The sequence below is a fragment of the Semicossyphus pulcher genome, unplaced genomic scaffold (genome assembly GCF_022749685.1).
Source record: "Semicossyphus pulcher isolate SPU_LCO1_2020_fin unplaced genomic scaffold, fSemPul1.0.p SCAF_22, whole genome shotgun sequence".
Taxonomy (NCBI): domain Eukaryota; kingdom Metazoa; phylum Chordata; class Actinopteri; order Labriformes; family Labridae; genus Semicossyphus; species Semicossyphus pulcher.
The window spans coordinates 15,925,483-15,952,548 of NW_027211696.1; the positions used below are offsets into that span (position 1 = coordinate 15,925,483).

Below are 27,066 nucleotides of genomic sequence, written 5' to 3' on the forward strand. Positions count from 1 at the left end.
TCATAAAGACTGTTCCTTTATTGTGTTATAAAGACTGTTCCTTCATCGTGTTATAAAGACTGTTCTTTATCGTGTTATACAGACCGTTCCTTTATTGTGTTATAAAGACTGTTCCTTTTATCATGTTATAAAGACTGTTCCTTCATCGTGTTATAAAGACTGTTCTTTATCGTGTTATACAGACCGTTCCTTTATTGTGTTATAAAGACTGTTCCTTTTGTGATGTTACAAAGACTGTTCCATTATCATCTCACAAAGACTTCCTTTTATTGTGTTATAGACTTTTCCTTTTATCATGTTTTAAAGACTTCCTTTTATCATGTTTTAAAGACTGTTCTATTATTGTGTTATAAAGACTGTTCCTTTTATCGTGTTTTAAAGACTGTCCTTTTATAATTATAAAGACTGTTCCTTTTAATGTCTTGTATACAGATTATTTTAGCCTTTTATAAAGACAGATCGTGTTATTGTGTTATCAAAAGTAATCCTTTGATCATGTTATTAGGACTGATCCTTTTACATGTTTGTCGCTGCTTTTGTATGTGCTAGCGGCTCCAAACAAGTTGCCCTTTGTTAGATTCATAAAGATGTTTGCTGTTGAGCACAATATAAACAAAGAAGCCTTACCCTGTCACCTTTGATACCCATATCTCCCTTGAAGCCGGGGAAGCCGTCTTCTCCCTTGCAAGAAAATAAAGAGACAGACGAGTGAGGATGCCATAATAAAGGCAGAAGGGGGTAATACAGATGTTAAAACCATTTGTGTGGTATTCACACACTCAAAGACAAGCACACACACGCAGTTGTAGAGTCTTGGCAAGATCTGCTGTTGCCATAGAAACTCTTGATCGCCTTTTTTTTCTCTTCAGTACCAGCAGCATTCAGATCAGTTTTACAGGATTTCATTGAGAATATCATTAGCATGAATCATTCCATGCAAGACCAAAATTAATGTTCAGTTTAATTCACTTCCCTTCACAATTTCTGTCGCCGTCTCAGCCCACAGCCCGAGCTCTCTCACCTTTTCACCCTTGTGTCCTTTGAGACCACGTACACCATCGGCTCCCTGTGATGCAAGAACAGACAGACGTTACAGGGTGCATATTGGACAAACAGGAGGGGCTGAATTGTAGAGCATTCAGTCACAACATGAGACGAGTGGATATTTACAACCAATGTGATTATTGTAGTTTTTCAAAATAAGGCTGCAAAGTCTGAACGCAGCCGATAGTCACTGCGTTTTTCTCCACATGTGTGAAAGAGCGGCGCAGTGGAGCGTGAACTTAAGGATGCTTTTAGTTGTGTTATGATTGTAATTTAAAATGTAATTAAATGTAGCAGCATTTGAAAGCTTCAACACATTTTTGTGACCGCATCGTCTTCAGAGGAAGAGAGGAGACACTTGAGACAAGAAGTCAAGACACACACGTGTGATCCCCTCTCCCTGTGGAAGCTGTAATGATCTCATCATTTGATGGGATTTCTTTTATGCTGACTTTATCAGCTACTGATGACAGCAAACAAGAGAAGTGCTGTGCACCTTGAGCTGTTATTAGCCCCTGTGGCTAACTTTAGCGCCACCTTAAGCATGCAAAGTGTCTAAATCTTTGCACCTCTAAGATCGTTTTTACATCTGTTTTTAAAGCAGAGGCCAGTGCACCCTCACAGACAGTTAGGCTTTAAAGGAGGGTAATTAACAGGAAACTAGGGCTTTTAATTTGTAAAAAAAAAGTGATTAAAAATCACACTTTTGGACAAACCTTTGAAATAATAATTAAGCATTTTTTTCTCATGCATTTTAATGACTTAACAGGCAATATTACGCCCATAAAAAGGTGTAATTTGCAGCATACTGATGACTATGTTATTAAAACTGAATTTTTTAGACGCTGATAATCATCTTACCTTCACACCGCGGGGTCCGGGATAACCAATGGGTCCTTGAGGGCCAGCAGGTCCCTGAGGAGATATATGCTTGGTGAGAGCTTGTAGCACACATGCACCCGCAGTGCTAAAGTTAGCTATGAATATATGCAAAATGTTTTATGCAAATGTGCCTGAACTAGGACAAATATGAAGAAAAAATTCCAAAAGCAGAGAAAGAAATAAAACTTACCAAGTGTCCTTTATCTCCATTAGGTCCCTCTTTTCCAGGGTGACCCTGTGAATTATTAACAGTAATATTATTGCATCTCATTTCAGTATAATCACCACCATAAATACTACAACACCCCCTTTAACTGAGAGATTAAGTTTTAAAGCTATTGGAGGACGTATCAAAATGGAAAATCAGAATAAGGGCCTTTAGAGTTCAATCTCATTTGGGATTTTTACCATTAATGCACGCTGTAATTGAAGCACTACTGGCTATTACTGGGCTCTGAAAGCCAAGACTGCCCTTATGGGACTTCACAACACATTACATACATACTGTACATGCATGTGCACAAACACACGACACAGGAGACGCAAAAAAAGAAAACACACATCCAATACGGACGTCCGGTAAGAAGAGCGAGAAGGAAATTGATTGCGTTCTCAGGAGACAAAGTAGCTCTGCAAAGCCTCTGATGGGTTTTTTCGTGACGTGAGAGAGGATGGAGAGGGAAATAGATACTAAAGAGGGCAAAAATCAGGGGCAGGGAAGGAGCGGTGAGACTATTGTGGTTGATGGAAGATGCAACAAATGGATGGATAAAAAAAAAAGGCTGAGTGTGTAAACGGCAGAGAGCTATTTCTACTCCATGAAAGCCATTAAAGGACCAGGGGACATCGCACGGTGTTCGCTCTGCTATACCTCCCTTTCCTGTCTTCATCACATCGCTTACCCTGCTTTTTTCTCTCTTTCATTCCAGTTATTCATATTTCACAGCCTCTCTTGTGTCTGTCTCTCTTAGGTGCCACCTGGCGCCTTCTAACGCACATCTGCCATTAGCACAGGTGTCTCCTGTGCTGTCTGCGCAGGGATGGGAAATAGAGTGCTTGCATGTATATGTGCGCGAGTGTGCGGGCGGGCTCTCCCACTGTCGCACAGCTGTGGTAATGTGTTTAATGTGCGGCATCATACGTAACTGCCAAATAATTATCTCGGTGTGTTTTGAATGTGTTAAGTGGTTTTTGAACATTACAATTTCTTGCTCTGCTTTGAAGGTTGTTTCTCACAGTTATAATTGGCAAATTACACAAACGAAAGTGTGAGGAAGAGAGGCTGTTTTGCTAGCTAAAGAGGCAGAATGTGTAAACTCACCGGTGGGCCGTCGGCTCCTGGCATTCCCGGCAAGCCTGGCTTTCCAGTAGGACCCTAAATTAAAGACAAAAAGATGTTAAAGCAAATAAGACATTAAAAAGTAAGTCAATGCACAGAAATTAAAGGTTACAAGTGTCATAAAACAGCCATGCTAGCTTCTGTTAGCCAGTGGTGTTTTTAACTTAGTGCTAACATAAGCATGCTAACATCGTCACAACGACAATGCTTACAAGCTGATGTTTAGCAGGTATAATGTTTACCGTGTTCATAATTTTAGTCGGCATATTAGCATTAGCTTACTTAGCTAAATTAGCATGTATATGAAGCTAATGGGAAGATTAATCGGTCTTGACCCAAAGTGTTGAACAAATTAACATTTTGACGTGAGTGTGGAGCTAATTAAAACAATGAGGGGGTAACTTCAGTCGTTACAATGGAAATCTAACTGTTCAATTTAGTTTATTTAATTGCAATCAATCCAACAGTTGATGAGATATGTGACTTAAATCCAAAAACATCAAGCTGTGGTTGGGAAACATTTGGGGGTAACCAAAGTGAGGAGGATTCATCCTCTCAGGAGTCTGTTGATAATGTTATTTCAATCTTTTTGATCTGGACATTGACACTCCTAGCATGGCAGCTAGCCTAGCTAGTTCATTTAAAGAGGGGGTATTATGCTGTTTCACATTTTAAGACATATAATCTTACAGTGTTGGATGTCCAGGCTAAAAAGTTTCAAATCTGTATGTAAAAGTATGTTGGAGTAATTCCCACGCTTCAGAACGCCAGGTTTCACACTGTTTTTTCTACACGCTGCACTTTGTGACGTCACAAACGGCAGCCTCAGCAGGCTTCGGAGAGCTGGCCAATCGGAAGAAAGCGGGCTTGTAGGGGCGGGGTTTCTTAAAGGGACAGAGCTGACTGAGTCGCTTCAGGCGGAGGCTGTTTGAGGGCCTGCACAGAGCACGTAGCGTGAGAAAAGTTTTTTTAACTGTAAATTATGCTAAGCTACTCCACAGGTATCAGAGAGTGAAATATGAAGCTTGAAATTAGCATAATACCGCCTCTTTAACGACTAATATTGCTGCAGGATCTTCAACGATCAGTAATAGGATTCTTGTTCTCACTGGCTTTTTCTTTTCGTATATTCTGGCTCTGACTCAGTGAACATTCAAAGGTCGCCACACTGTCTACAATCTACACTTAGCTATCGGCTTTGTGTCAAAAACTCAGTGATGTATCAACTGCTAGATAGTAAGACTACTTCGAAGGACCATTTTTATCTATTAAATCATCCAAATCATCCATTAAGTCTGTTTTATGATCAATGATCGACCTGCTCTGCTGAATCTTTCTTTGAACACGTTCAAATAAAGGATCTTGTATCCGTGCGACATAATACCCGCACTGTTCATCCGATCCAGCTGTTCAATAATAAACTGAATTCCCCGCGTAAAGGCTGCCAAATGTGATTGAGCTGAAATTGGATTAAAATGTATCAGGATTTAAATCTATCTGTCTACTCGGCAGTATTTAGGCCCGCGTTGGGGACGGGGACGTGTTTGCATAATGATGTGATAAGCATTTGGAACTGAATAAGATAGCAACTGGGCTCACAGCTCATGCAAATGAATGAGACAATTTCCTGCAATGTTATATATTTGGAGCTTGTGTTTATTAACATTTCATCAAGCTGGCAGTTTTTTCTTTATGTGTGGAGCTGCAGAAATCGCATATTTGACGATATATTAGTTACACAGTGATCATGTGATGCCTCACCTTCTCTCCTGGTGGTCCGATGGCTCCTTGGGGCCCTGCGAGTCCCTGTGGAGAGGACACACAAGGCTCAGGCTCAGACGATTTTCTTCGATGGAAGGGAGGCAAATTTAATGTCGGGAAAATCTGCTTACCTGGGCGCCTGGGTTGCCTTGCTGTCCTGGAGGTCCCGGCTCTCCTTGAGGTCCCTGGAAAAAAACAGAAGCTAATTTTAGAAATCTCATTAGAAACACGGAGATTGATGAGTTGATATACTTGTTTTAAAGCACCCCCCGTGAAGGTACGAGTGATTTGTTGCTCCATCTGGTCCATTAAAAGTGAAATGTTGCTCTGAACAGATATAAATTAGAAGCTGTCAGCAGCGATCACTGCATTATTACCTTCTCATACCTAAACAGGCCATAACTGCACAATATCACACAGACATATTCTCACACCTTCTCTCCTAATGAAAGAAACCGCTCAACCACAAACACAAAACACCTTCCCTCTCAGATAACTGGCAATCAATTATGTGGGCCCGGTGCAGGAGTCTGGGAAAGCGGTTGATCTTCAATCTCTAGCTAGTTGGAACGATCCCAGCAGAGCAGACGAGCTGCTGCAGACAGGTTTTCTCTCATTATGAACAGGCGCTACAAGAAATTGACCCGGAATAAAGCCGTCCGCGGCAGAGCCGCTCAAATGGATCTAAACTCAGCCTGGTAGATTCTTTATTAACTGCTAAGTCTCCTCTGATGCACCTGCGTGTGTGTGAGAGAGAGAAAGACAGGCCTGATGAGGTCATGTCGTGCTTTTTTTTGCATATTCAGAAAGGAAATTAATCTCCAGCTATATTTATAATCGCTAAATCGTTTCAGTCATCTTTCCATCAATTATCTATATCCTGTTCAGGGTCGCCGGGGGAGTCAGCTGTCATTGGGCGAGAGGCAGGGTACACCCTGGACTGATCGCCTGTCAATCACAGGGCTGACACACAGAGACAGACGACGTTTCACGCTCACACGTACGGGCAATTTTAGAGTCAACAATGAACCTAACGAGCATGTCTTTGGACTGTGGGAGGAAGCCGGAGCATGCACAGGGAGAACATGCAGACTCCACACAGAAAGGCCCACTTTGTCCGGAGCGGGATTCAAACCAGGAACCTTCTAGCTGTGAGGGGACAGTGTAAACCACTGCACCACTGTAGCCTTTGTTTAAGCAATTTCTGATTCTGGCTTCTTAAAGTAATATTCTTGCAGATTTTCATATAAATAAATGTCTGTTAAGTCTCTATCTGTTGCCGAATGAGGTAACACAATGGTGATTGAGCCTGTGGCCCACTGATGAAAGCCTTTGCATTTGCAGTATTACAGACTGGGTGTCTGTGGCGATGTTCGCGGAAAAGATCACAAGCGGCGCCCAGTTAGTGACGCATTTTCCATCAGCCAGCAGTGGTTGGTCTGCCAGAGAGGGTAGGCGGAGCTAAGCGGCTGCTTTTCCGGTCTCTGCAAGTGTTGCGAGTAAACAGTGATCTACTATGGCTGAACAAACAAAGAAAAGATGGATGACTACAGATACAACTTCAACAATAAGTCAAAATCCAAAGAAAAAGAAACAAAGTCGACACTCAGATGAAGGCAAACTAAAAAGGAAAGCGAATCTTGAATCAAGAGTTACAACCGGAGCCAACCGTGGACGTCACACATGCAACACTGTCTGGATATCTGGGACGTGTGCTCCCGCGATTACCATTTATCGTAATTATTAGTTGCAGCCCTGTGTTTTACCTCAGATAACTATTAAAAGCAATTTGATCAATTCCAGCTTCACTTACTATGTTTCCTTTGGGTCCTGGGTGTCCGTCCATTCCAGTAACGCCCTACAACAGATGAGAAGAAGACTTTAGGGAACGACATGTGCAACACACTAAAAAAAGTTTGTATTCTGGGTGAACTTTAAGTCTCTGAGCTCCAGACAATTTTGAAAATGCTGTTTTTGGACCAAACGTTGCCTTTTGCATCTGCACTGCGCGAATTTAAGGCTTTGATTTATTGGATTTGGGATCTGAACATCGTGCGCAGGGATATCAGCTCAAAATAAGCTGCATGATTGATGTGCACTGTCCGTATTAAATTAAATCAGTTGAAACAATATAAACATTAGGTTTAAGCTTTGCTCTGCTGCAGACATTAGTGTGAGATGCCGGAGATAAACTCAATAACATATTCTACTCTTTGTGCATGCTGTCTGAACTATATTGAGTTTTGTATTTCCCTGTGGGTGTCGTGTGCTCGGTTTTTTCTCCTTGTTGCCTGTGAGATGCTGGAAAAAAAATTGATTCTGCTATGTAAACAGTAAATCTGTTCTAACAGAGTGGATATGAAAAGCTGTGAGGATGGTAGAGGCGGCGGTCGGGGGGGGACTCACAGGGGGTCCGGGAGGTCCCTGAGGTCCTTTCGGTCCGAGCAAACCGCGGGGCCCCTGAGGGGAAGAAGAAAGGAAATGAGATTGCGAATGATATCACACCTGAGAAAGGACTGATGAATTATTAAACATTTTCAGCTGAAGTCAAGTTTCAAAATTACTCTTCTGTCGAACACCTCGCTTCCTGAGCGTCCTTGAGGATATTCTGCAGAGTCACATTGTGAAGGAGAAAAGCTGAAACACCCTCTGTCTTTTTTTTTTTCTCATTTACTACACGTTAACTCCCCACAGCTACGCGTATCAAACACTGCTTTGAATTCCTGTGCTTTGCCTCGCAGCTACAGTTACCCTAAAAGACGTATTGTCCTGGCAGTGTGCATTCAAACCAATTTAGCACACCCTGGTGGACAAAGAAAGTCATGACAGCGGATATCAAGGCTGCTCCTTGCCTGCTCTGTGGGGAATATCCTGCATGGGAGAGTGGGAGGCTATTATAACAAGCTTGATGTGAGCTGCCTGCTATTCCCACCTCTTGTGCTCATGTAGCACAAGCACAGTATCATAATCATACACTTCCCGGCAGTGTAACGCTAAAAAAACTATATGAATATGAACAGATGTTATATGATCTCATCACACTGTTTGCTCTATCGCACAATCTCCGAGGCCCGAGCGGTAATACACGTGATCACTCACTGGTTCACCAGGAAGTCCCCTGGGTCCGATCTCTCCATCATCTCCCTGGGAAAGAGAGAGAGAGAGAGAGAGAACGGGTCAGAACGTCGGAACAGGCCGTGAATGATAATGGAGGGAGAAGAAAAGTGAGGATGTGTGTGTGTGTGTGGACTGAGAGATAATGGGAAAGAGAGAGAGAAGAGGCAAAGAGGGGATCAGGTTGCATCAGCTGTGGGTAATGAGGGCGAGGAGGGAGATTAGACGGAGATAAAGGTGCCAGAGATCAGAAATATTAAGGAGAGAATTGAGTTAGAAGGGGAGAGAAGGAGGCCGAGTGGACGTGGAAATGTGGGCGCAGAGAGAGAGAGAGGCGAGAGAAGATCCATTCAGAGAGTTGTCTGTCTTTTTGCAGCATACTAATAAGGGATGGAAGCAAACACATCATTTTTTTAAAGCTGATACATCCAAACAAAACATGAAAACAGCTGAGAAAAAAAAGTGTTTTTACCCTCTCTCCATCCTCTCCAGGGCCACCAGGAGGTCCAGAAGGTCCAGATTCTCCCTATAAGAACAGAAATGCAGATTACAAACAAACACACGCACACACACACGCGAAAGCTTCTCATGCTCGGCGACTCACTCTGTGTCCTTTTTCACCAGGAAGTCCAGCCAGCCCATCAAACCCTCTGTCTCCCTGAGGAGCGAAGATAAAACATGAGTCACATACCTCCTCGTACAGGCTTCAAAACAACACACTTTGAAAGTGTGCGATGATGAAATACGGTGCATTAAAGTGCATCATGAAATATGGTAGGAAAAAAAAAGGAACCTTAGGTCCGGACTGTCCTGGCATGCCTCTGGCGCCGTCGGATCCGGGACGACCCTGCGAGAATAACAAGAGTTACATAACATGTCTGCAAACACGTCAGTGTGTGAGTGATGTTTATAAAGTATTCAGTGTGATTCTAAGAAAGTAGTTCATTATTCATTTCATCTATATCACTGCTTTGGTGTTTTCAGCTCGGTTCGTATCACGCTTACCCTCCGGCCAGGCTTTCCAGACGGTCCGAGGGATCCTATAGGTCCACGAGGTCCCTGAAACAAAACTTCAGTTAGACTTATCACCTTATACCCCGTACATCAAGCCTCCCATGTAGTGGAGCTGATATCATTCCTACTATTATTGTAGTGGTCAAAAACTTCTTGCATCCTTCTTCACTGTACAAAAGGTCACGTGTGTTTGATCACTCACGTTTCTGAGCGCACCTGAACGCAGCATCGCCCCGAAACACGGCAGAGAGGGAGACATGCCCGGACTTGTTTACTGCATGTGCTACAGAGACATCAGCGATCGCCGACAGCCTCTTTTTATTGTGTGTGCGTCCATGAATATGTAAGTTAGTTTTGCACTGATGTTTCTGTTACTCTCCGTTAGCGTCGGCTTTAGCCGAGAGTGTATTTTCGGCGTGTTCGATGTTGTCAAGTCGGTAAAATGACGAGAATGTGAGCTAACTGTTAGCTTGTTAAGAGCTGTTAAAGTTGTTTAACTTAATTGTCTCAAGTGTCTGTGACTTTTTAGTCTTTATTTGTATATGGTTGATGACTTCGGCAGGCAGTGTTACGAGTTAATGTCGTAGCATTACGTCAAGCTTTCTTAGGGAATCATTGAGCATTTTGGCAGAATTAAAGCGTTGTTTTATCAGCAGAAAATGGACATATCTGCTGATGCTGATGTGTCATTTTCAAGCCATAATCTGCAGATACCAATAATATCATGCATCCTCAGTGTTAGTGGGTTTTTGACCAGTGGGAAAGGGACTTTAGAAACACCGAGCTGAACAAGCAAAGTTGCGCATTACTCTGCACTGAGGGATTACAAACACAATTTGTCAGTGGAAAATGCAACCCTCTCAGTAGTTTAGCTTGTCAGGTTGAGTTTTTTTTAGATTCATTTATTCTGTTTTTCAAAGAAAAATAGAAAATTTGCATTTTTATATCTCGTACCTGAGGACCGGCCTCTCCAGACTCTCCCTTCAGTCCTGACACGCCAGGAGAACCCTGAGAAGAAAGAAAGTCAAACATCTGACAGAAACTAAAGCAAGACAAAGTTCTCAACCTCAGACTGTTTGGAGATTCATTTTGCGTACTGCGCTCGACAAATCTGCTGATCAAATTTGTGACTCAAAATTTGTATTGATTGATTGTGCGTCTGTGTTCGCCCGTGAGGTGAGTTTTAAACACTGACCAGAGGGCCGGGTCTGCCTGTCAAACCCATCGGACCTGTCGGGCCGCGCATGGCGAGCTGGAAAGAAGAGAAAAGCCACAAATTAAAGACTAAAAGATGTACATTTCAATCATTAATGAGCAAACATAACAACCAGATTCATGCATGTGCAGATAAGTATGAGCTGTATGTTCTTAATATGTTTGTAGCGTGTTTTGTGTGTACCAAACAGCTGCTAAACTGCCTTCCGTTGTTTTTAAAACAGCACTTCAGACAGGTAGGTCTTTATTGTCACTGTGTGTGTGTTTGAATATGAATGATGCCTGCTTGTGAGCAACTCGCAGGGTGAAATAAAACAATTAAAACTCTAAAGAAGCTCCAATGATGCATGCAAAGTACTTAAGATACTTCAAACTTTAAACACTTTTAAAACAACAAAGGTAAAAATAGTTTTTTAGCAGCAAATATGCCAAAATAAATAATAATAAAAGCATGAAAATATAAGAAAAAAATGCTGAATTTGAAGCACTTTTGAAGGATTAAGCACACACGTATTTTTAGTGTATATTCCTGCTGCAGTCTGATGTGTTCCTGTGTGCACTCTTACCCTGGCCTGCTGCATGATGGCCTGCATCTGGGCCTCCTGTGCTGACACAGCAGGTCCCTTCTGTCCAGAGTCACCTCCAGCGCTCATCCTGAACTGTGGAGGGAATCACAGACTGATGAGCTCCGGTGAAGACGAAGCCAGCAGCAGCACACGGCAGGAAAACACAGAAATGTGAAATAACTTCTTGTTGCAAAATCCTGACATGTACTCCCTTCAGTGTCTTAAATATTATTTTGATACACTGTCCCCAACTTGAAACGAAGCAACAGATGTTAAAACTAAGCACACCAGCATCTAGCTGCCAAACCAGCCCCATCAAAGGCTGCGCCTGCACACCGAGAGCCGCAAGTTCCACTGACATCTGGTGGTGAAAAGGCGGTATTGCATCTTAGGTGGATTTCTAAAGCTTGTGGTGCAGCGCAGGTTTGCCCGGGCCAGGCATCCTGGGTTGGGTTACGCAGCTCACACAGCCCTCAGGAGACTGACTGTCGGCGGGTTTACAGATGCACCGCAGCACAGTGGTGGATTTCACCATCACAGAAACGTTGTTACCAAGAAGCACAAATACAAACATCTGATTGAGAACATCGGGGCTGAGCCAGATCTGCTGCAGCGCTAACTTTTCTGCAAATCCAGCAGTTTCTTCCTCTGTCTAGGTTTGATTAAATGTTGGCCCTTCTCCTTGCTATCTCACTCTTAATCAAATATATGCAGCTATTCCTTTTTCCTGCCTGCCAATCGGTGAGCCAATCAGTCTGTCTTCCATTTCTCTTCCCTTCATCTTTTTTTGCACTTTCTGACATTCTTCTGCATCATGAAACCTGAACAAAATGTTCCGCCACATGAAGTTGTTCACTGGCAGTATGGAGAGAGAGAGAGAAACACTGCTTTGTCAACAGAAAAGATAAAGAAGATGCATCACTTTCGGATGAATGTAGGTCGGACATTTCAGCGAGAGATTGTCGCTGAGCTCTGTTTTGATTCCGCTATTTTCAACACTTTGCCAAAGAGTCGGCTGGTCAGAGCCGGGGTGAAACAACAATGCATGTTTCTCATTAGCCTCGGAGCTCAAGGATCGGATTTCAAGTCGTGCTTTCTGCCAGCGGACGGAGCAGAGAAACTGGAGTTCCTGTCCAGACGGAGCCCGCCACATGGCTCGCCCCAGACAGCTCCGAGGACCCCCGAAACCACAACTCCACATCTGTAGGACTAATCAGCTTCAGCGGCAGATTTGTGCATTTTCAAACACAAGGAAAAATAAAGCGTAAAAAAAAAGTAGACGGCGAAGGGAAGCGTGGCTGTGCTAGTGTCGCAGGCGAATCATTGGATGCAGCTGAAACTACAGAACAGTGTTGCTTTGCTTCCTGTCTGAAGCGAGACCACTTCCTGGAGGGTCACATGATAGCATAGCTTACATTTTTGACTAAAGAATGCGTTCAAATGATGTCGAGTCGAAACAACCGAGTGTGAGCAGAGGGGGCTTTCATGTGTACTAATAAAACCACAAGGGGCTGCTGAAGCACTGATTTACATGACAATGTATCTGTGAAGGACACGTGCATCAAATGTCTGAGGGTGAAGGGCCTCATGGGAAATGTTTTTGTGCTTTAAAAATGGAAAAACAGACAAATGTGGACATTTTAAGCGCTTGTTTTTAATATTTTATTATATTTTTAATAAATGTTTTAACCTAATTTACGCAACTTTTCACAACTGTGCTTCAGTGCGTACAGGTAGGATTTAAATAACTATATGAAGGCAGCACGGTTGGGTGTTTGCTGGCATGTTTATGCACTTTTTGCTCACATTTCATGACCAGAAAAAAGTAAAACAAGGAAAGTAGATGCAATTGTTACTTAGAGTTGAGTTTTTAATACTCAGTAGAAAAGATTAAGGTCATACTAAAAGGTACACTCCTAAAAAAAGATGAGATATGATTTTATCCGAGTGCTAACATAAGAAACAACGGGGGTCAAAAAGTCGCCTTTATTTGACATAAACTGTGATTTACTTACAGGCAGCATCAGGACAGTTCCAGCGGGTCCTGGCAGACCATCAGCACCAGGAAGACCAGAACGACCTGGAGGACCCTGAAACAAAAACACACCTATGAGTACACACAGAAGGACTGAAGTGTACTTATATTCTCCATGTGTGGCACATACGACACACTCACCCTCTCTCCTGAATCTCCAGGACTGCCTGGTGGGCCAGAAGAACCCGGGGGTCCTGGGAGACCCTACGACAAGGCACAGAAAACCTCATTACACACACATCCGACATACATACAGCCCTAAAGTTCTGGCCCTTATCTCGCAAAGTGGTCACACATGGGAGAAAGGAATGCATGAGGCAATATGGGACAGCTCGGTGAGTTGTAAATCCTCTGTGCGAGGCGCTCTTTATTTGTCTATAGCTCAGCGCGTGAATGGCTCGCCTCAGCGGGACTCCATCTGCAGGGTGTCAGGAGCAACTGTGTCTGAAAAATCGTCCTGGATAAATAATTAAGTTCCTCAACATCTGGGGAAGGTCCGTATCTCTTCAGGGGGACGTTTTTTTTGGCCACTCCCTTTGCATGAGGAGTCAGGCAGGGAGGGATTCTTTCCCTTTTGTTTCCTATCCAGAGGACAAATGATAAACACACTACAAGAGCGGATGATATAAATGTTATCAGCACTTATTTCTACAAAGAGTTACGCTAGTGATCAAGAAGCGTGGAGGGAAAGAGAGGACAAGATAGGAAGTGAGTAAGGAGACAGTGTTTGACTTACTGTTGGACCTTCAGGACCGGGCGGACCCTCCACCAGCATTCCCTGAAACACACGACCACAAACATCAGCTTCATTCATAAATATGCTGCATTTCACTCAGCAGCGCTTTCTGTGTCCGTCAGTACGAGGCGTTGGTTACAGGAGGTAAGTGTACATGTCCCGACACAGCTGCCCATCAACCCTTCATCTTAAAGTTAACTTACTTAATGTGCATTCCTGCCTGTCAGTTCACTTACAATGAAATCACAGAGAGCAGGAGGGGTGAGCGGCTGCAGGTGCGCTCTTACCTGCACAGCCTGATGGGAACCAATCAAACTTAATTGATAATTAATCAACTCACGCTGGCAGATCAGATCTCTGAGCATGCATGCGGTGTGAAATCAGCTGATGCATGTGCTTCTAAATATATGCAATGATAGCAACTTTATGCATTATGCAATTTTTAAGTTTATTTATTTATTACAATGCTGTAAAGATCATTTTAATACTTCCTTACTCTCAGAGCAACTGATACTGTTTGATGGAAGGTCTGATCTCGGAGCACAATGTAAAAGCATCCTCTATCCAGGTACTGATCCACAAACACACACACACAGTCTCACACCCCTTTGCCACCAAAAGTAGCGCGTTGACGCGGGTTCTTCAGACCCGGGAAGACCTGCTTAAATAGACGCCGATTGTCTCTTTTCCCACTGACAGTGAAGTATACTCCTGTCGGTGTCTTTTCTGCCGCATCATGGTCTGACATCACAAGGTCTTTAGGTCTTTATTGTATCTATCACATTCAGTCTGTGTATCAAACTCGGCGCCGACAAATTTGGAATGATGTTCGAGCGCTGCTCGGACGGAGGCAGGCCGAATATGTAGCTGAGATGACGAGGAGTTGAAGAAGTTACAGACGGAGTATAGCATCGCGCCGGAAAGTGGGCGTAGATTAGCGTGTCGACACGGGTTTTGTGAACCCATCAATGCCGATCGGAGCCGAGGAGATAATTACCCGGGTCTACTGCAGAGTCATTTGACCCGGGTCTGAATGCCGATTGGAGCCTTTCCCACTTAGCAAAAAAGCCAGGTGTTAGTGGGTTTTTTGACCAGTGGGAAAGGAACGAACACACACGCTGCAAACACTATTAAAAATAAATGCACACACATACAACAAACATTAACTTAACACACACACACACACACACGCACACACACACATAACTCTTTTCCTGTTTTTGTATAACTTTTTTCTCATCTTCTTGTTTTCTTTTAAATCTCATTATCACTCGACGCCTTCTTTCTATTGCATTAATGCCAATAAAGCAGATTGGATTCAAATGAGTATTTCTAACATATATAAAGCACAAACACAAAGTCGTTTAAGTCCTGTGTTGTTGCAGCTCTGCGGCTGCAGAGATGCTGCTTTGTTTGTTTGCTCTTGTGGTCACATTTTGGCTTCCTGCTTCATTACAAGGACAGAAACCCACACTTTATCCAAACTCGTTCAAAATATGTCGTCTCAGCTCTTTTTCCATTAACCCCCAAGCTGTACGCATTGAGCTCTTTCATCATAGAATAGCTGCAGATGATCTTTGACACTCCCCAGGTTACGCCTGCAGTGTGTGTGATGGGAAAAGGGAAGATCTTTGGGGCGGTAAAGCGCGTGTACGTTCGTGTTTGTGTGTCTTTCTCGGCTTTTTCTTATGTTTACAAGAGGCAGAACACACTGGGTGGATGCGTACTCAACGTGTGCGCGCACACACATAAAGGGTCGTGTAGGAGGTAAACACACACGCTTTTCTGCTCTCACATATAAACATGAAGACACTCCGTCACTGAGGCTTGTATACTGAGAGGAGCTCAGTGACGCTTTGTTTGAAGTGCAACAGCTGGAGCTGTATTAGAGATACAAAGTCCCTCTGAGTCTGATGTACCTTTGCAAACAGAGATGCACCCTCACTCCCACAATGTTACCTGTATTTATATTTGAGCGTCTAAATGAGTGTTGGATGTTTTCCATCTGTTTGTGTTTTAAAAAAGCTTTTTGCCAAAGGGGCAGGAAAAGTCTTCATTACTCCCTTTTGTTCTCCCTCCCTCCAGCCCCCCAGTGTTTACACACTACCCACACTGTGTTTAGAGATTATTGACCATCCCTGCATGGCTCTTCTCCAACTGTTTATTCTGGAGTCCTGATGGCCGGCCAGGAGCGACGCCTTGCTCAGCGACACTGGGAGAAACGTCTTAAAGGATTTTCATTCAGAAGTGAGGGGCTGCTCGTGTTTGGATGTGGATCATTCGTATGTACTCGCAAATATAAACATCCACGCATGCAGCGCAGCCATGTGCGCGCAAGCACGCAGAGTCTACATCTGTTGCCCAAGTATGTTGTTTAAATAGTGATACTCACAGGCTCAATAACAGCAGGCTCTCCCTTCTGTCCCTTCTCGCCGCGAGCGCCGTCGACCTAAACATCAAACACACAAAAAACAAACACAATCAGCCCTCTCTCCTCTTCATCAAGATACCCTCCTCATCCTCACGTGTGTCCTTCCACTGGTGTTCACCTGTCCGTAGTACTCATCGGTCTCAGCGGGCAGCACTTTCTCCTTGTCGTAATCCAGGTCGCCGTAGGAGTCGTAGACGTCCAAGTCGGTGTAGTCGGTGATGGGATCCTCCTTGAACACATCCAGATCCAGATCAGTGTAGTCGCCCTCACCATCCAAGCCCAGGCCCGTTCCGGTGGCGATGGAGCCTCCAGCTCCGGTGCCGGCGCTGGCAGATCCACCTCCAGCAGAAGATCCTCCACCAGAGACAGAACCACCACCTACGGCTACAGAGCCACCTCCGCCACCAAGGGTAATGGTAGAACTGCTGCTGCTGCTGCCTCCTCCACCAAGGTTGGTGGTAGAACTGCTGCTGCTGCTGCCTCCTCCACCAAGGGTGATGGTAGAACTGCTGCTGCCTCCTCCTCCACCTCCGCTCATGTGGATTGTGCTGCTGCTGCCATCAACACCACCTCCACCAATATGGACTGTGCTGCTGCTTCCACCTCCACCAATGCTACCCGTGTCAACGCCATAATCGTATCCATCGCCGTAGTCATCGTAGGCATCAGCCTATGAAAAGACAGAACAGAAATATTTAGCATGTAGTGAGTGGTTGAGAATAAATAAAAGTGCTTTAACCTGCATTCTTTCTTATAGCCAGCAGGGTGCGACTCCACTGGTTGCAAAAACAAGTCCAACTGTGTGTAGGTCTATGAGAAAATTACCCTTCTTCCCACTCGATTTATTTCCTCAGTTAACAGTTAACATCTTCTTTAATATAGCATGATGTTTAGTTTGTAAATGATGGTCTTATTTTGAGTAAAATGGACGATAACTTAGGGTATGCTTGAGGCGTAGCTACCATGTGATTGACAAGCTGCTACCTCTGAGATTAAAGATGGTCTTTTTTTAGTGTTTGGTTAAATTAAAGGACACTTTAGTCTTTTTTTGCTAGACAAAATTAGCATCTCAATTGTATCACAGTCAATTCTATCACAGGCCGACTGCGTCACAGCGGCGCATCGAAGGCTGTCCCAATTTCGAAGGCTCCTTCAGATTCAGCCGACAATTGTGTCCACCTTTTCCCAGGCCACGAAGGATCCATCGGTTGCATAACCCTAACCCTAGCTAGTTTGCCGGCTAGCTACCTGTTGCTAGGCGTCAGGAGCGACATTTGGTGACGGAAGTGTAAGGGCGTGAACAGCTGGTGACGCAAACAGGAAATCCTGCTTTAACAGTCTACACAGGCTATGAATGGCGCATCCTCCGTAGATCGCCTCCTTCGAAGGCTGCTAGCTAACCTAGCTAGCACTAACATAAGCTGATGAATTAGCGTTCGCTTACTCCTCTACAGCCCCACCCTCTCAGCCAAAGATAGTCCCTTCTGGCTGCAAATAACAAACATGACAACGGCCAAAATGCAAAACTTGATGCTTTAAAATGGTCCCAAAGTCAATGGATGACATCATGGTGACCAAGTTCACTCCTTAAATAAAGTCTATGTCCAAAAACCCCAAATATCAATATCAGTTTAGAGTCGCATTTTAAGAAGATAAAGCTTGAAAAATAATTAAACAATCATCAAAACACTTTTCAGCCCATCCCAAAATTTATTTTCCATTTTGGCATTTTTAAATACTTCCATGACGGCTCTGCTGCCCCCCTGTGGATTGGTGGATTCAAAATGAGGAAGGGTCAAAAAAGTCTCCCACAAAAGTGCAGGTAAGCCTTGTCTGGAGTGTATAACGCAGTAAAGAATGGTGTTTAAAATGTTTTTAGCAGTTAATCAATGCATCTATTAGACCTACAGGTCACACTGACAACAATTAAGTGAGGATGTCAATGTGATTAATGTCAACCTACTGATGTCTTATTGCTGGTGACGGTTATTGAACTTCCTCCTCCGCTGGTGATGACCCTGTTGATTCCAGCCCCTGCGTCCAACTCGACCTTCCCTCCTGCTCCCAGATCCAGCTCGCTGCCGGTGCCGATGCTGGTGATGGTGACACGCCTGGTGGTGTCCCCGTCGGGGGAGGCCGTGGACTCGTCGTAGTAGTTCTCATAGTAGCTGTCGTAGCTGTCGTAAGGGCTGGTTTCCTCTCCGTAAGCGTCTCCTCCACCTGTTGCAGTACCTGAAGAGCTTGATGACGAGCCGCCGGATGAGCTGGTGGAGATGGACACTTTGCCGCCGGCGCCGCCGGTGCCGCCGATACTGCTCACAACATCCTCAACATCGGACACCACACTGTCTGCATCGACACCCTGTAAGGGATGGAGGTTATTGTGTTTTTTTTCCTCTTTGGTGCATGTGAAAGAAAACGATTGTGCACATGAAAACATGATGTTCATCTGGTTCCATTACCTTGACTTCTGCTGTGAGATCATCGTCACCATAGTAGGGGTATTCATAATAGTAGCTTTGTTTCTAAAGGACAGAAACATAACAACAACACTCAGCAGGAGGAAAACTATCACATATTGAAGTTGAAATATGATCCACTGCTCTGTCGTTGCCGCATCTGGCTGATATACGCATGAAAGACCATCGATCAGAATCAACACAGGAATGCCTTCTACAGTAGGAAACCTCCTGCTCTATCTCCCTGTTACAACTTGTCAGCACTGAATGACAGAATACTTTTTTACTGCTTTCTCAATGATTAGAAAAAAAAAAGTTATTTTAAACCCTATAGGCATGCTGACCGGCCCCAGGGAAAAGGAAAGGTCAATAGGAAGAGCTTCCTGTCTATCTTTTAACACCTCTCTGACACGCCTTTACTTAACATGCACAGAGTGTATTGGTATTCAGTGCAGACAACGGCATGGTGCAGGGATGCAGGCTTAGGCAGGCACCACATCATTCCAGAACATTATTAACTAACTGATAACCCTGTTCTTCACAGTCAGCACTTTCCTCTGGCAGAGTGCGGTTGTCTTGCATAAGCCAAGGGGCTCTTTTCAGCACAGGATCCAAACAGATCTGATTTGAGTAATACAGACAATTATGGATTAAGGGAAATTAACTTCCTTGGGTAAGGTCAGCCACGAGAACAACTCTCTTGCCTCTCGTAATGGGCAATGTAGTGGCACTTAAAGCCTCTGGGAATTTGGCTTGAAATTGTAAGAATGCATATTTGATAGCAAAGTTTAGAGACTCTTTAAGAATTCACCAAAAAACTAAACATCCAAACTATAAAATAAACATTTACCCATCTGAAAATTATTCATTCAAGTTGGTTATTCATATCAAAGTTAGCATACATTTCCATGTAGAAGCTAAAGGGATTGTAGACTAAAGTTAGAATTAATATAAATACTAACTATATTCATATAGCATAATGAGTAGTAACTTAGATTTCAAAGTTAGCAGTAACAACTCACTGCATTTACTGCTAACTACGCTAACTAATTAAGCAGTTAGCATTAGTACAATACCTGCTAACTTTAGCCCTATCAGTGTTAGCAGTTAGCTTCCGCTTGCAACGTTAGCTGGGATGCCTCTATTAGTTCTCAAAGCTATGAATGTAACGCTAAATGATGGCTAACATTAGCTCTGTCCCCCGGGCAACGCCTAATATCAGCCACAAATAAATAAATCATTAACGACCCAAGCTCAACTCCTGTAGCCGAAAATGGAAAATTGGAGCCAACGATAATCACCAGCGGCCGCTAATAACCATTCGCAGTGTTAACAGTTAGCTTCCACTGGCAACGTTAGCTGGGGTGCCTCTAATTTTTTTCGCAAAGCTATGAATGTAACGCTAAACGGTGGCTTTCTAGCATTAGCTTTGTCCCCCTGCCGACACTTTACGACCCGAGCTCAACACCCGTAGCCGAAAATGGACAATTGCAGCCAACACAATCACCAGCGGCCGCTAATAACCAGCGCGGTGTTAGCAGTTAGCTTCCACTTGCAACGCTAGCTGGGATGCCTCTATTTGTTCTCAAAGCTATGAATGTAACACTAAATGATGGCTTGCTAATATTAGCTCTGTCTCTCAGGCGACACTTAATATCAGCCACAAAAACCACTCGCTGTAAGGCTAGCATTACAGCTGCTAGCATTACAGCTTATTAGCTAACGTTTTACTATTCTGTATTATATATTCAAGCAAACCAGGCTAATTTCAAACCAAATAAAATACATTGAAAAACTTTTCCTAGGCCTTTTTGATGCTAACTTTAATGTGATTAAGACCCGAAAAAAGCTAGTTAGATGGCTATTGTGGATTCAGGTTAGGTTTAACTCCCTGAGATAAAAGGAGCATGACACAAACCTCGTCTTTGTCGGGTTCCTGGTTCTGAGGCTGCTCGGGCGCTGGCACTTCACAATCCGGGCTGTAGTGCTCACAGTAGTCAAAGGCAGCACGATGGTCTGCTACAATCATTAGCTGCTGGATGTCTCCCTGAAAAAGCACAAGAAACAGGAAGTGATGAGACTCACTGGACACAAATCACTCTATGTGAATAAACAAACAAACAGCGACGGAGACACAGCCTCTCTCACACTCTGTGACCTGATGGGGAAAAAATGACAGAATATAAACAAATAAAAGATGGCGGGGGGAACATCTGCGTGCAGCATTAGCACATGCTGAACAGGCAGTGGTGAAAGTAGGTCAAGCCAGGGGAATCTAAGGATGACTAAATGATGAAGAACTTTGTCTGGGGTCCAGAAGTGTCAGAGAGAGAGAGACAAAAAAAAACTTACAGCAAACAAGAGAACATGGAAGAACTGACTTCATTTAGCGGTGGACGATGACAAACACACACACACAGATGATTCTTTTGTGAACAGCGTTCATACTGTAAGCCCTGCCCCAGATCTGCGAGGGTCATGAGTGAGTGTGTAAAAACCAATGGATCAACTTGGAGAACATGAGCAGACCTGCACCCGCAGATAGTTGACCCAAATCATTTGACATAAAGAAGCGAGAGCATATAACGACGTGGGGGGGAGGAACAGTAGCAGAAGCGAGAGATTAAGAGAAAGAGAAAAGTCAAAGAAGAGACAGAACAGAGATCGATCGTAAAAGAGCATGGGAAAACAAGAGGGAAGAGGGAAAAGGCTCGGCAGGATCCCCAGGCTACACAGGGATCTGGGTGTGTGTGTGTTTGCCACATGTTTCTGAGCAGAATGCATATGGCACCGAACAGGCTGTGTTGTATCTATCCAAACATGTCCTTCCAAATGCAGTGATGTCATTCCACATCAATCAAACACAACGTCAACCGAGCCGAAACAAACATATTTTCCGGGGGGTATGAGAATCACGAAGCGACGCAACTATGGGAACAAACCAGAAAAGTGGTTTTAATTAAGCCCAATTGCCAAAAAATCTAAAATCCCTCAACATGTCTTCCCAGCTTAAAATCTCCACGGGTTGCTCTTTTATTCTGACAAATAGAAATGGATTGCATCTGTGGTCTAACCATTCTACACTCGAACATACCACACAGAACACCCCGTCTCGGATCCTTTAATAACACTTGCAAAACAGCCCACAAGCTCTGTCCTTGGCTTATGTTATCAGCGGGGTTTATTAAGGATGCAGGGAAACAAATCCCAATACTTCCTCTAAAGACTGAAATCCTAGAGTAGCCATTACACAGCTCCCAGGAAACTTTTAAATGGCTACCTCTGAGACTCGACTCGCTATCACTTTGACAGTCTATCTCTCCCTTCTCCTGGCAAGACCGCGTGTCGCAGCTGCGCCGAGAGGGGATGATGGGAATTCAGTGTTTGAAATGAGGTCACATTCAATAAGGAATAAGCCCTCTGTACAACAAAACAGCCCTGACGTCTGGAGCGTCGTAACTGCTTTCCTATTCACATGCCATTCTTCCTCTATTTTCCCACTACTCTCTTTTTCTCCATCTCCCAGAGCAGCCGAGAGGAATGTCAGGGGTACATCCCGACCGCGAGTGGCGTGATCCTAATTGTAGCGAGATGAGATAATTAATCATACACCTAAGTATTAATGAGAACATCCTCGCAGCACTGACAGTGGCGTGTCAGAGAGTGTTTAATGATGTGTGACATGTACACAGAGATAGAAGAGGCGTGTGCCTGCCTAGAAAGAAAAAGTGTGCTGTTAGAAGGATCTTATTGAGGCTGGAAAAAAGCTGATGGCTGCATTTGATTGTGCTAGCTCAATAGCCAAAGGCACATGAGAGAGGAAAAAAGGATGAGAAGAAGCTGGATGAGGAATGTGGACCAGAGCTGAGCGTTGGGCTATTCGCCGTTGGTTCCAGCAGGCTGGAGTTTTATTTTATTTTGTGTTAAAAGTCCTGACTATAAAAAGTGAAGCCAGGAACTGTGAACGGCATCAACAGCAGATGGACAGGAAAGTTAAAAAACAAACATTCTTTGCTTAGAGCAGCAGTCTAGCAAACTTTTAATGAAGATTAAGACCGATCAAATCGAGGCTGCACACTGTGAGACTTTCTTACTTCTCGTCCAGAAAGCTGCAGAACACTGAAAAACTTTGTAGACAAAGATCAAACCATAATCTGTATAAAAGAAGTGAACGGAGCCTCAACATTGCTTTGACCTGTATTATTTCTAACGGCCAGTAGAGGGCCACTTTCCATTTAAAGTCTATGAGAAAATGAGCCTACTTCTCACTTTATTTATACCTCACTGAACATATTCCTAATGATATTAAGGTCTCAATTGCTAGTTTCAAGTCTTCTTAAATCCAGCATGACGTTTATGTTGTAAATTGTGGTTTAATTTAGAGTCAAATCGACGATAACTTAGGGAATGCTTGGGGCGTGGCTACCATGTGATTGACAAGCTGCTACCACTGCGATTAAAGAGGGTCTTATTTAGTCTTTGCTTAATTTAAAGTCAATTTTTCCAGACTAAACGTGGGTGAAGTATCAAATCTGTAGGTAAAAGTATGTTGGCGTAATCCCCAGGCTTCTCAGCTCAGTCTGCAGGCTGCTGTGAACGCCAGGTTTCACACAGATTTTTTCAACAGCAGGCTTCAGAGAGCTGGCCAATCAGAACACAGTGGGCTTGTAGGGGCGGGGTTTCTTAAAGGGACAGAGCTGACTGAGTCGTTTCAAGCAGAGGCTGTACGAGAACCTGCACAGAACTCCAGTGGTAGAAACATGATGAGTTTTTTTAACTGTAAATTATGCTAAGCTACTCCGCAGGTATCACAGAGTGAAATATGAAGCTTGAACTTAGCACAATACCCCCCCCTTAAAACCTTTTTTGCTACACAAATTTAGCATCCCATTTGTAATAACCTAGCTAGCACTATTGTAAGCTGATGAATTAGCGTTTGCTAACTCCTCACTCCTCTACAGCCCTCGACTATAACCGACTATAAAGCAGGGTGTGCTTTAAGTCATTGCTACCAGGATAAAGGTAAAGTTAAAGCTAAGCTGCCTACACTATAGAGGCTAAACTCTGGCGGCTTGGACGTGTAAAGTTCTGTCTTTTAATCTTTAAAATTGATTGAAAGCGAAAAATCTGTATTTTATCGTCTACATCACAAAAAGACGGTTGCTTATTTCCTTTTCATCCTCCAGCTACACACATAAACATACAGCACACGCGTTCCCGTGAAATACCGCACACCTACACAGTGAAGCTATTGTCAAAGTCTTGATCCACCGTGACACACACTGAAGCTGGTTCTGATTTCCTCTCTTTGAGCCAGAGCTGTTCTTTTTCACCACACGTCACTTTACGCGCGCCGGTGCCAAACCTTATATAAGCCACAGTTTTTACAGATGTAGGGAAGCGGTAAATATTCCTATACTGTACTCCAGCTGTATGCTAATGCCAAATTTCTCATTTAGTATTCCTGCGCTGGATTAAACTCAGTCCAGCAGCACACTAAAGCGTGAGATATCTACTTCATTACTGTATATAGAGGCCACTTCTTTATATTTTGATGACATGGAAGCGCACTTAGACGACCGCCCGTGCCGAGTCAGGGATTCAGAATTCAATAAACCTGACTGGTTAGCCGGACACTTAAAAAGAACAGGAAATTATAGGTTCCTCCTCACCTCAAAAGTCACATGAACAGAAGCCGATACGTGGCGAGTAAGACGACTGAAAACCTGCCATATACAAAATGATTAATATACAGCAACACATGCAAACAAGGACACACAAGCACCCACGATCCCACACCCAAACAGATCACACCATTGGGGGGAAAAAACCCTGGAATTATACAATCACACCCAAACGATACAGGGAACCATAAAAGACATGCAATCATCTTTCCTATTCGAGAGGGGACGGTGACATTTTTCACTCTGGAGCATCATGTGGCACATCAGAGTGGTGCTTAAGGCAGAATTTTCAGACAATAACAGGGCTGCCGCTGTCAGCATCTCCCCGGACTCGGCTGAAATACGACTCTCCTCCCGGCCAACGCTCGCCTCATGTCGAGCTCCGGTTGAAAAGTGGGAAAGCTGTTGCCTGTGGCTGCGAACAACAACCTCACATACTTCATGTGAAGGGAACTGTTGCATGAACACATGATTCCCTGTCGTTTTTACAGGGCTGCAGCTCGCAACTAGGCCTGTAAGTAACTCATCTGTCCCTTCTGTTTTTTATTAACTAAAATGTCCCTTCATTGTTTTGGCTTTCAATCCTGGACCTCACCCTTTCTGGTTCCCCCCACACATGTCTCCCTGCTGGATGTTCTGGCTGTGTCCAGGTGGGGGCAGGAGAGTGCTCCAGTGAGTGTGAAGCCAAACATTGTCTCCATCTGAACCTGACCCACAATCTCACAGGGTGGACTGAGTTCATTGTGTTCCCCCTTCTGAATAAAACGATTTCATGCATGAGATGGAAAAAAATATCAGCGCAGTTTAAAAGCACCGCAACGCAACAGATGGTCAATAAATGGGGGAAATATTGCTACACAAGGGGCTCAACTGTGACTGCACGCATATATGCTTACTTAAAGTAGGAGGGGACAGGAGCTAACAAGGCGTATTTTAATTAGAATAAGGTCTTAAGGTGCTTAATCTCGCCTGAAATGCTCGCTTTCTTGGTCTAAAAGCATTAAATAAAAGGCATGATATTTCTCCATATCTCCTCGGACACCTGATAACGACTCTGTTTACCTTTTAACGCCCCACGAAAAAGCTCGACCGAGCAGCTCAAAGAAGAAAAACTCTCATCATTTTTCTGGTCATATTTCAGCGCAGGAAAAAATTGGGTAGGAGGGCCCCCTCGGAGCAGGATAAGACTCTGGGAGGTCCGGGCTCTGGCTGCGTTTAAAGGGGGCTGAGCTACTTTCACAACATATTTACACAGTCACCCCTGAGCTCTGCGCCAGGCCTTGGTCCCACTGCCAGCCTACACCGGCGCACTCGCAGCCTCAGCGCCTGGGCATACTCCAACCTGACCACGAAAACCAAACAACACACTGCGGAGGTCAGCTCGCCGCACAGGGGCAATAAATCAGCGCGGACACACACAAAAATGCACGTGGACACACAACAAACGAGATACATGTTGTATGCGCACAATGTACACACAGGTAACATGTTCAGAAACACAAAGAGGAATGCCTACAGAAAAATTAAACTCCACTTTCACCAGACCTATCATCCAAATACTCTTTCCCCTCCAGACTGTAGCTCAATCCCATCGCTCAGAGCGGCTGCCAAGAGCAACAGGCATGTCTGCCACCCGACTTATCCAATACCTTGCCTCACCTCTTTGCTTTTGTCCTGTATTTGGATCCCATCTAAGCCTCTCCATCATCTCCAACCCTCAGCTTCCAATCCCCCGTCACACTCCCTACTGTATAAGATTTAATTCTTACGTCCCCGCGGACTACGGGCAGCCGTATTCCCATTTCCCGTTCATTTGGGGTTGTGGAAACCAGAGCGTCTCCCCTCGTCTAACAGACGTAGAGTGTTTGGCTTGGCCATTTGGTGAAGTCTACGTAAAAAGTGCTGAGGGCGCACTTCAGGGGTTGCTGACACAGGAAAGGAATAACAGAAGGAATAAGGGGGCGAAAGACAAACATCTGACATGGGTTAAGGAAATTCTCTTAATTATCCATGTTGGAAACTCCATCTTCCCCAGGGCTACTGAAGTCCAATTCCTCAGTGTGGATGTATAGAGGTAGTGTGCTCTGAAAGTCAAGCATGACGTATACCTTGGACAAGATAATGTAGCTAGGAAGGTAGATAGAATACGGCCACAATATCCCATTCAAAAAGGGACATTACAGTTACATTATTACACAGTAGTAAGTTCTCTACTGAATCTGTACTAATCCATTATCATGATGAGTAATGCTTCCAAAATGAATGTACCAAGATAGATCACTGTATCCAGCTGGGACAGATTGCGGTTTGAACATTGAGTCAGAATTCCTCTCAAATTAATCTCGAATGCATCGCGTCCCCACAGACTCCACGTTATCTGTGGGAAAACTGCAGCTCCGCAGAAAAGCACACATTTGCACTCGATTTTGCGGCACAATAAAGTCAGTTGCCAGCCCATTAGGTACACCCAGGTGAAACCAATGCAGTCTAAAATAACAGTCTTGCCGTGTTATAATCGCCTTGTAATTGTTGGAAGTGTTTTAGAGAGGTGTTGATTGGACTTTTTGGAGGCTGCAGTTTGTGGTTGAAAACTAATGGATGTTTGAAAGTAGGTCAACTAACAGAAACACCTCTAATAGGTCTGCAAGTGACCCAATTAACTTGCAACCAAGTGTCTTGGTACCTCGCTTTGCCATACTTCCAAACCTTGACTGCAATCTTGCTGTACGTAATTTCTACCACGTTTGGTAGTTGTAGCCTAAATATCTGGTTGTGTTCACACTGCT

General features: G+C 44.0%; 1 protein-coding gene across 2 annotated transcripts in view; it reads right to left on the reverse strand.

The window, feature by feature from the left end:
• The window catches only part of col5a1 (procollagen, type V, alpha 1), a 94,459-nt gene that overhangs the window by 33,220 nt on the left and 34,173 nt on the right, over positions 1-27,066 (reverse strand). For both annotated transcript variants that reach the window (XM_069673752.1, XM_069673751.1), the window contains exons 5-29: positions 20,515-20,643; positions 18,600-18,662; positions 18,101-18,499; positions 16,256-16,807; positions 16,099-16,155; positions 13,707-13,748; positions 13,112-13,174; positions 12,951-13,025; positions 10,936-11,028; positions 10,350-10,406; positions 10,109-10,162; positions 9,146-9,199; positions 8,934-8,987; positions 8,745-8,798; positions 8,613-8,666; positions 8,126-8,170; positions 7,433-7,486; positions 6,840-6,884; positions 5,158-5,211; positions 5,027-5,071; positions 3,248-3,301; positions 2,117-2,161; positions 1,906-1,959; positions 1,022-1,066; positions 628-681 (exon numbers count right to left, since the gene is read on the reverse strand). In XM_069673752.1, coding sequence (XP_069529853.1) covers positions 628-681; positions 1,022-1,066; positions 1,906-1,959; positions 2,117-2,161; positions 3,248-3,301; positions 5,027-5,071; positions 5,158-5,211; positions 6,840-6,884; positions 7,433-7,486; positions 8,126-8,170; positions 8,613-8,666; positions 8,745-8,798; positions 8,934-8,987; positions 9,146-9,199; positions 10,109-10,162; positions 10,350-10,406; positions 10,936-11,028; positions 12,951-13,025; positions 13,112-13,174; positions 13,707-13,748; positions 16,099-16,155; positions 16,256-16,807; positions 18,101-18,499; positions 18,600-18,662; positions 20,515-20,643 — 2,295 coding nt within the window. The remainder of the gene's footprint in view (positions 1-627; positions 682-1,021; positions 1,067-1,905; positions 1,960-2,116; positions 2,162-3,247; positions 3,302-5,026; positions 5,072-5,157; positions 5,212-6,839; positions 6,885-7,432; positions 7,487-8,125; positions 8,171-8,612; positions 8,667-8,744; positions 8,799-8,933; positions 8,988-9,145; positions 9,200-10,108; positions 10,163-10,349; positions 10,407-10,935; positions 11,029-12,950; positions 13,026-13,111; positions 13,175-13,706; positions 13,749-16,098; positions 16,156-16,255; positions 16,808-18,100; positions 18,500-18,599; positions 18,663-20,514; positions 20,644-27,066) is intronic.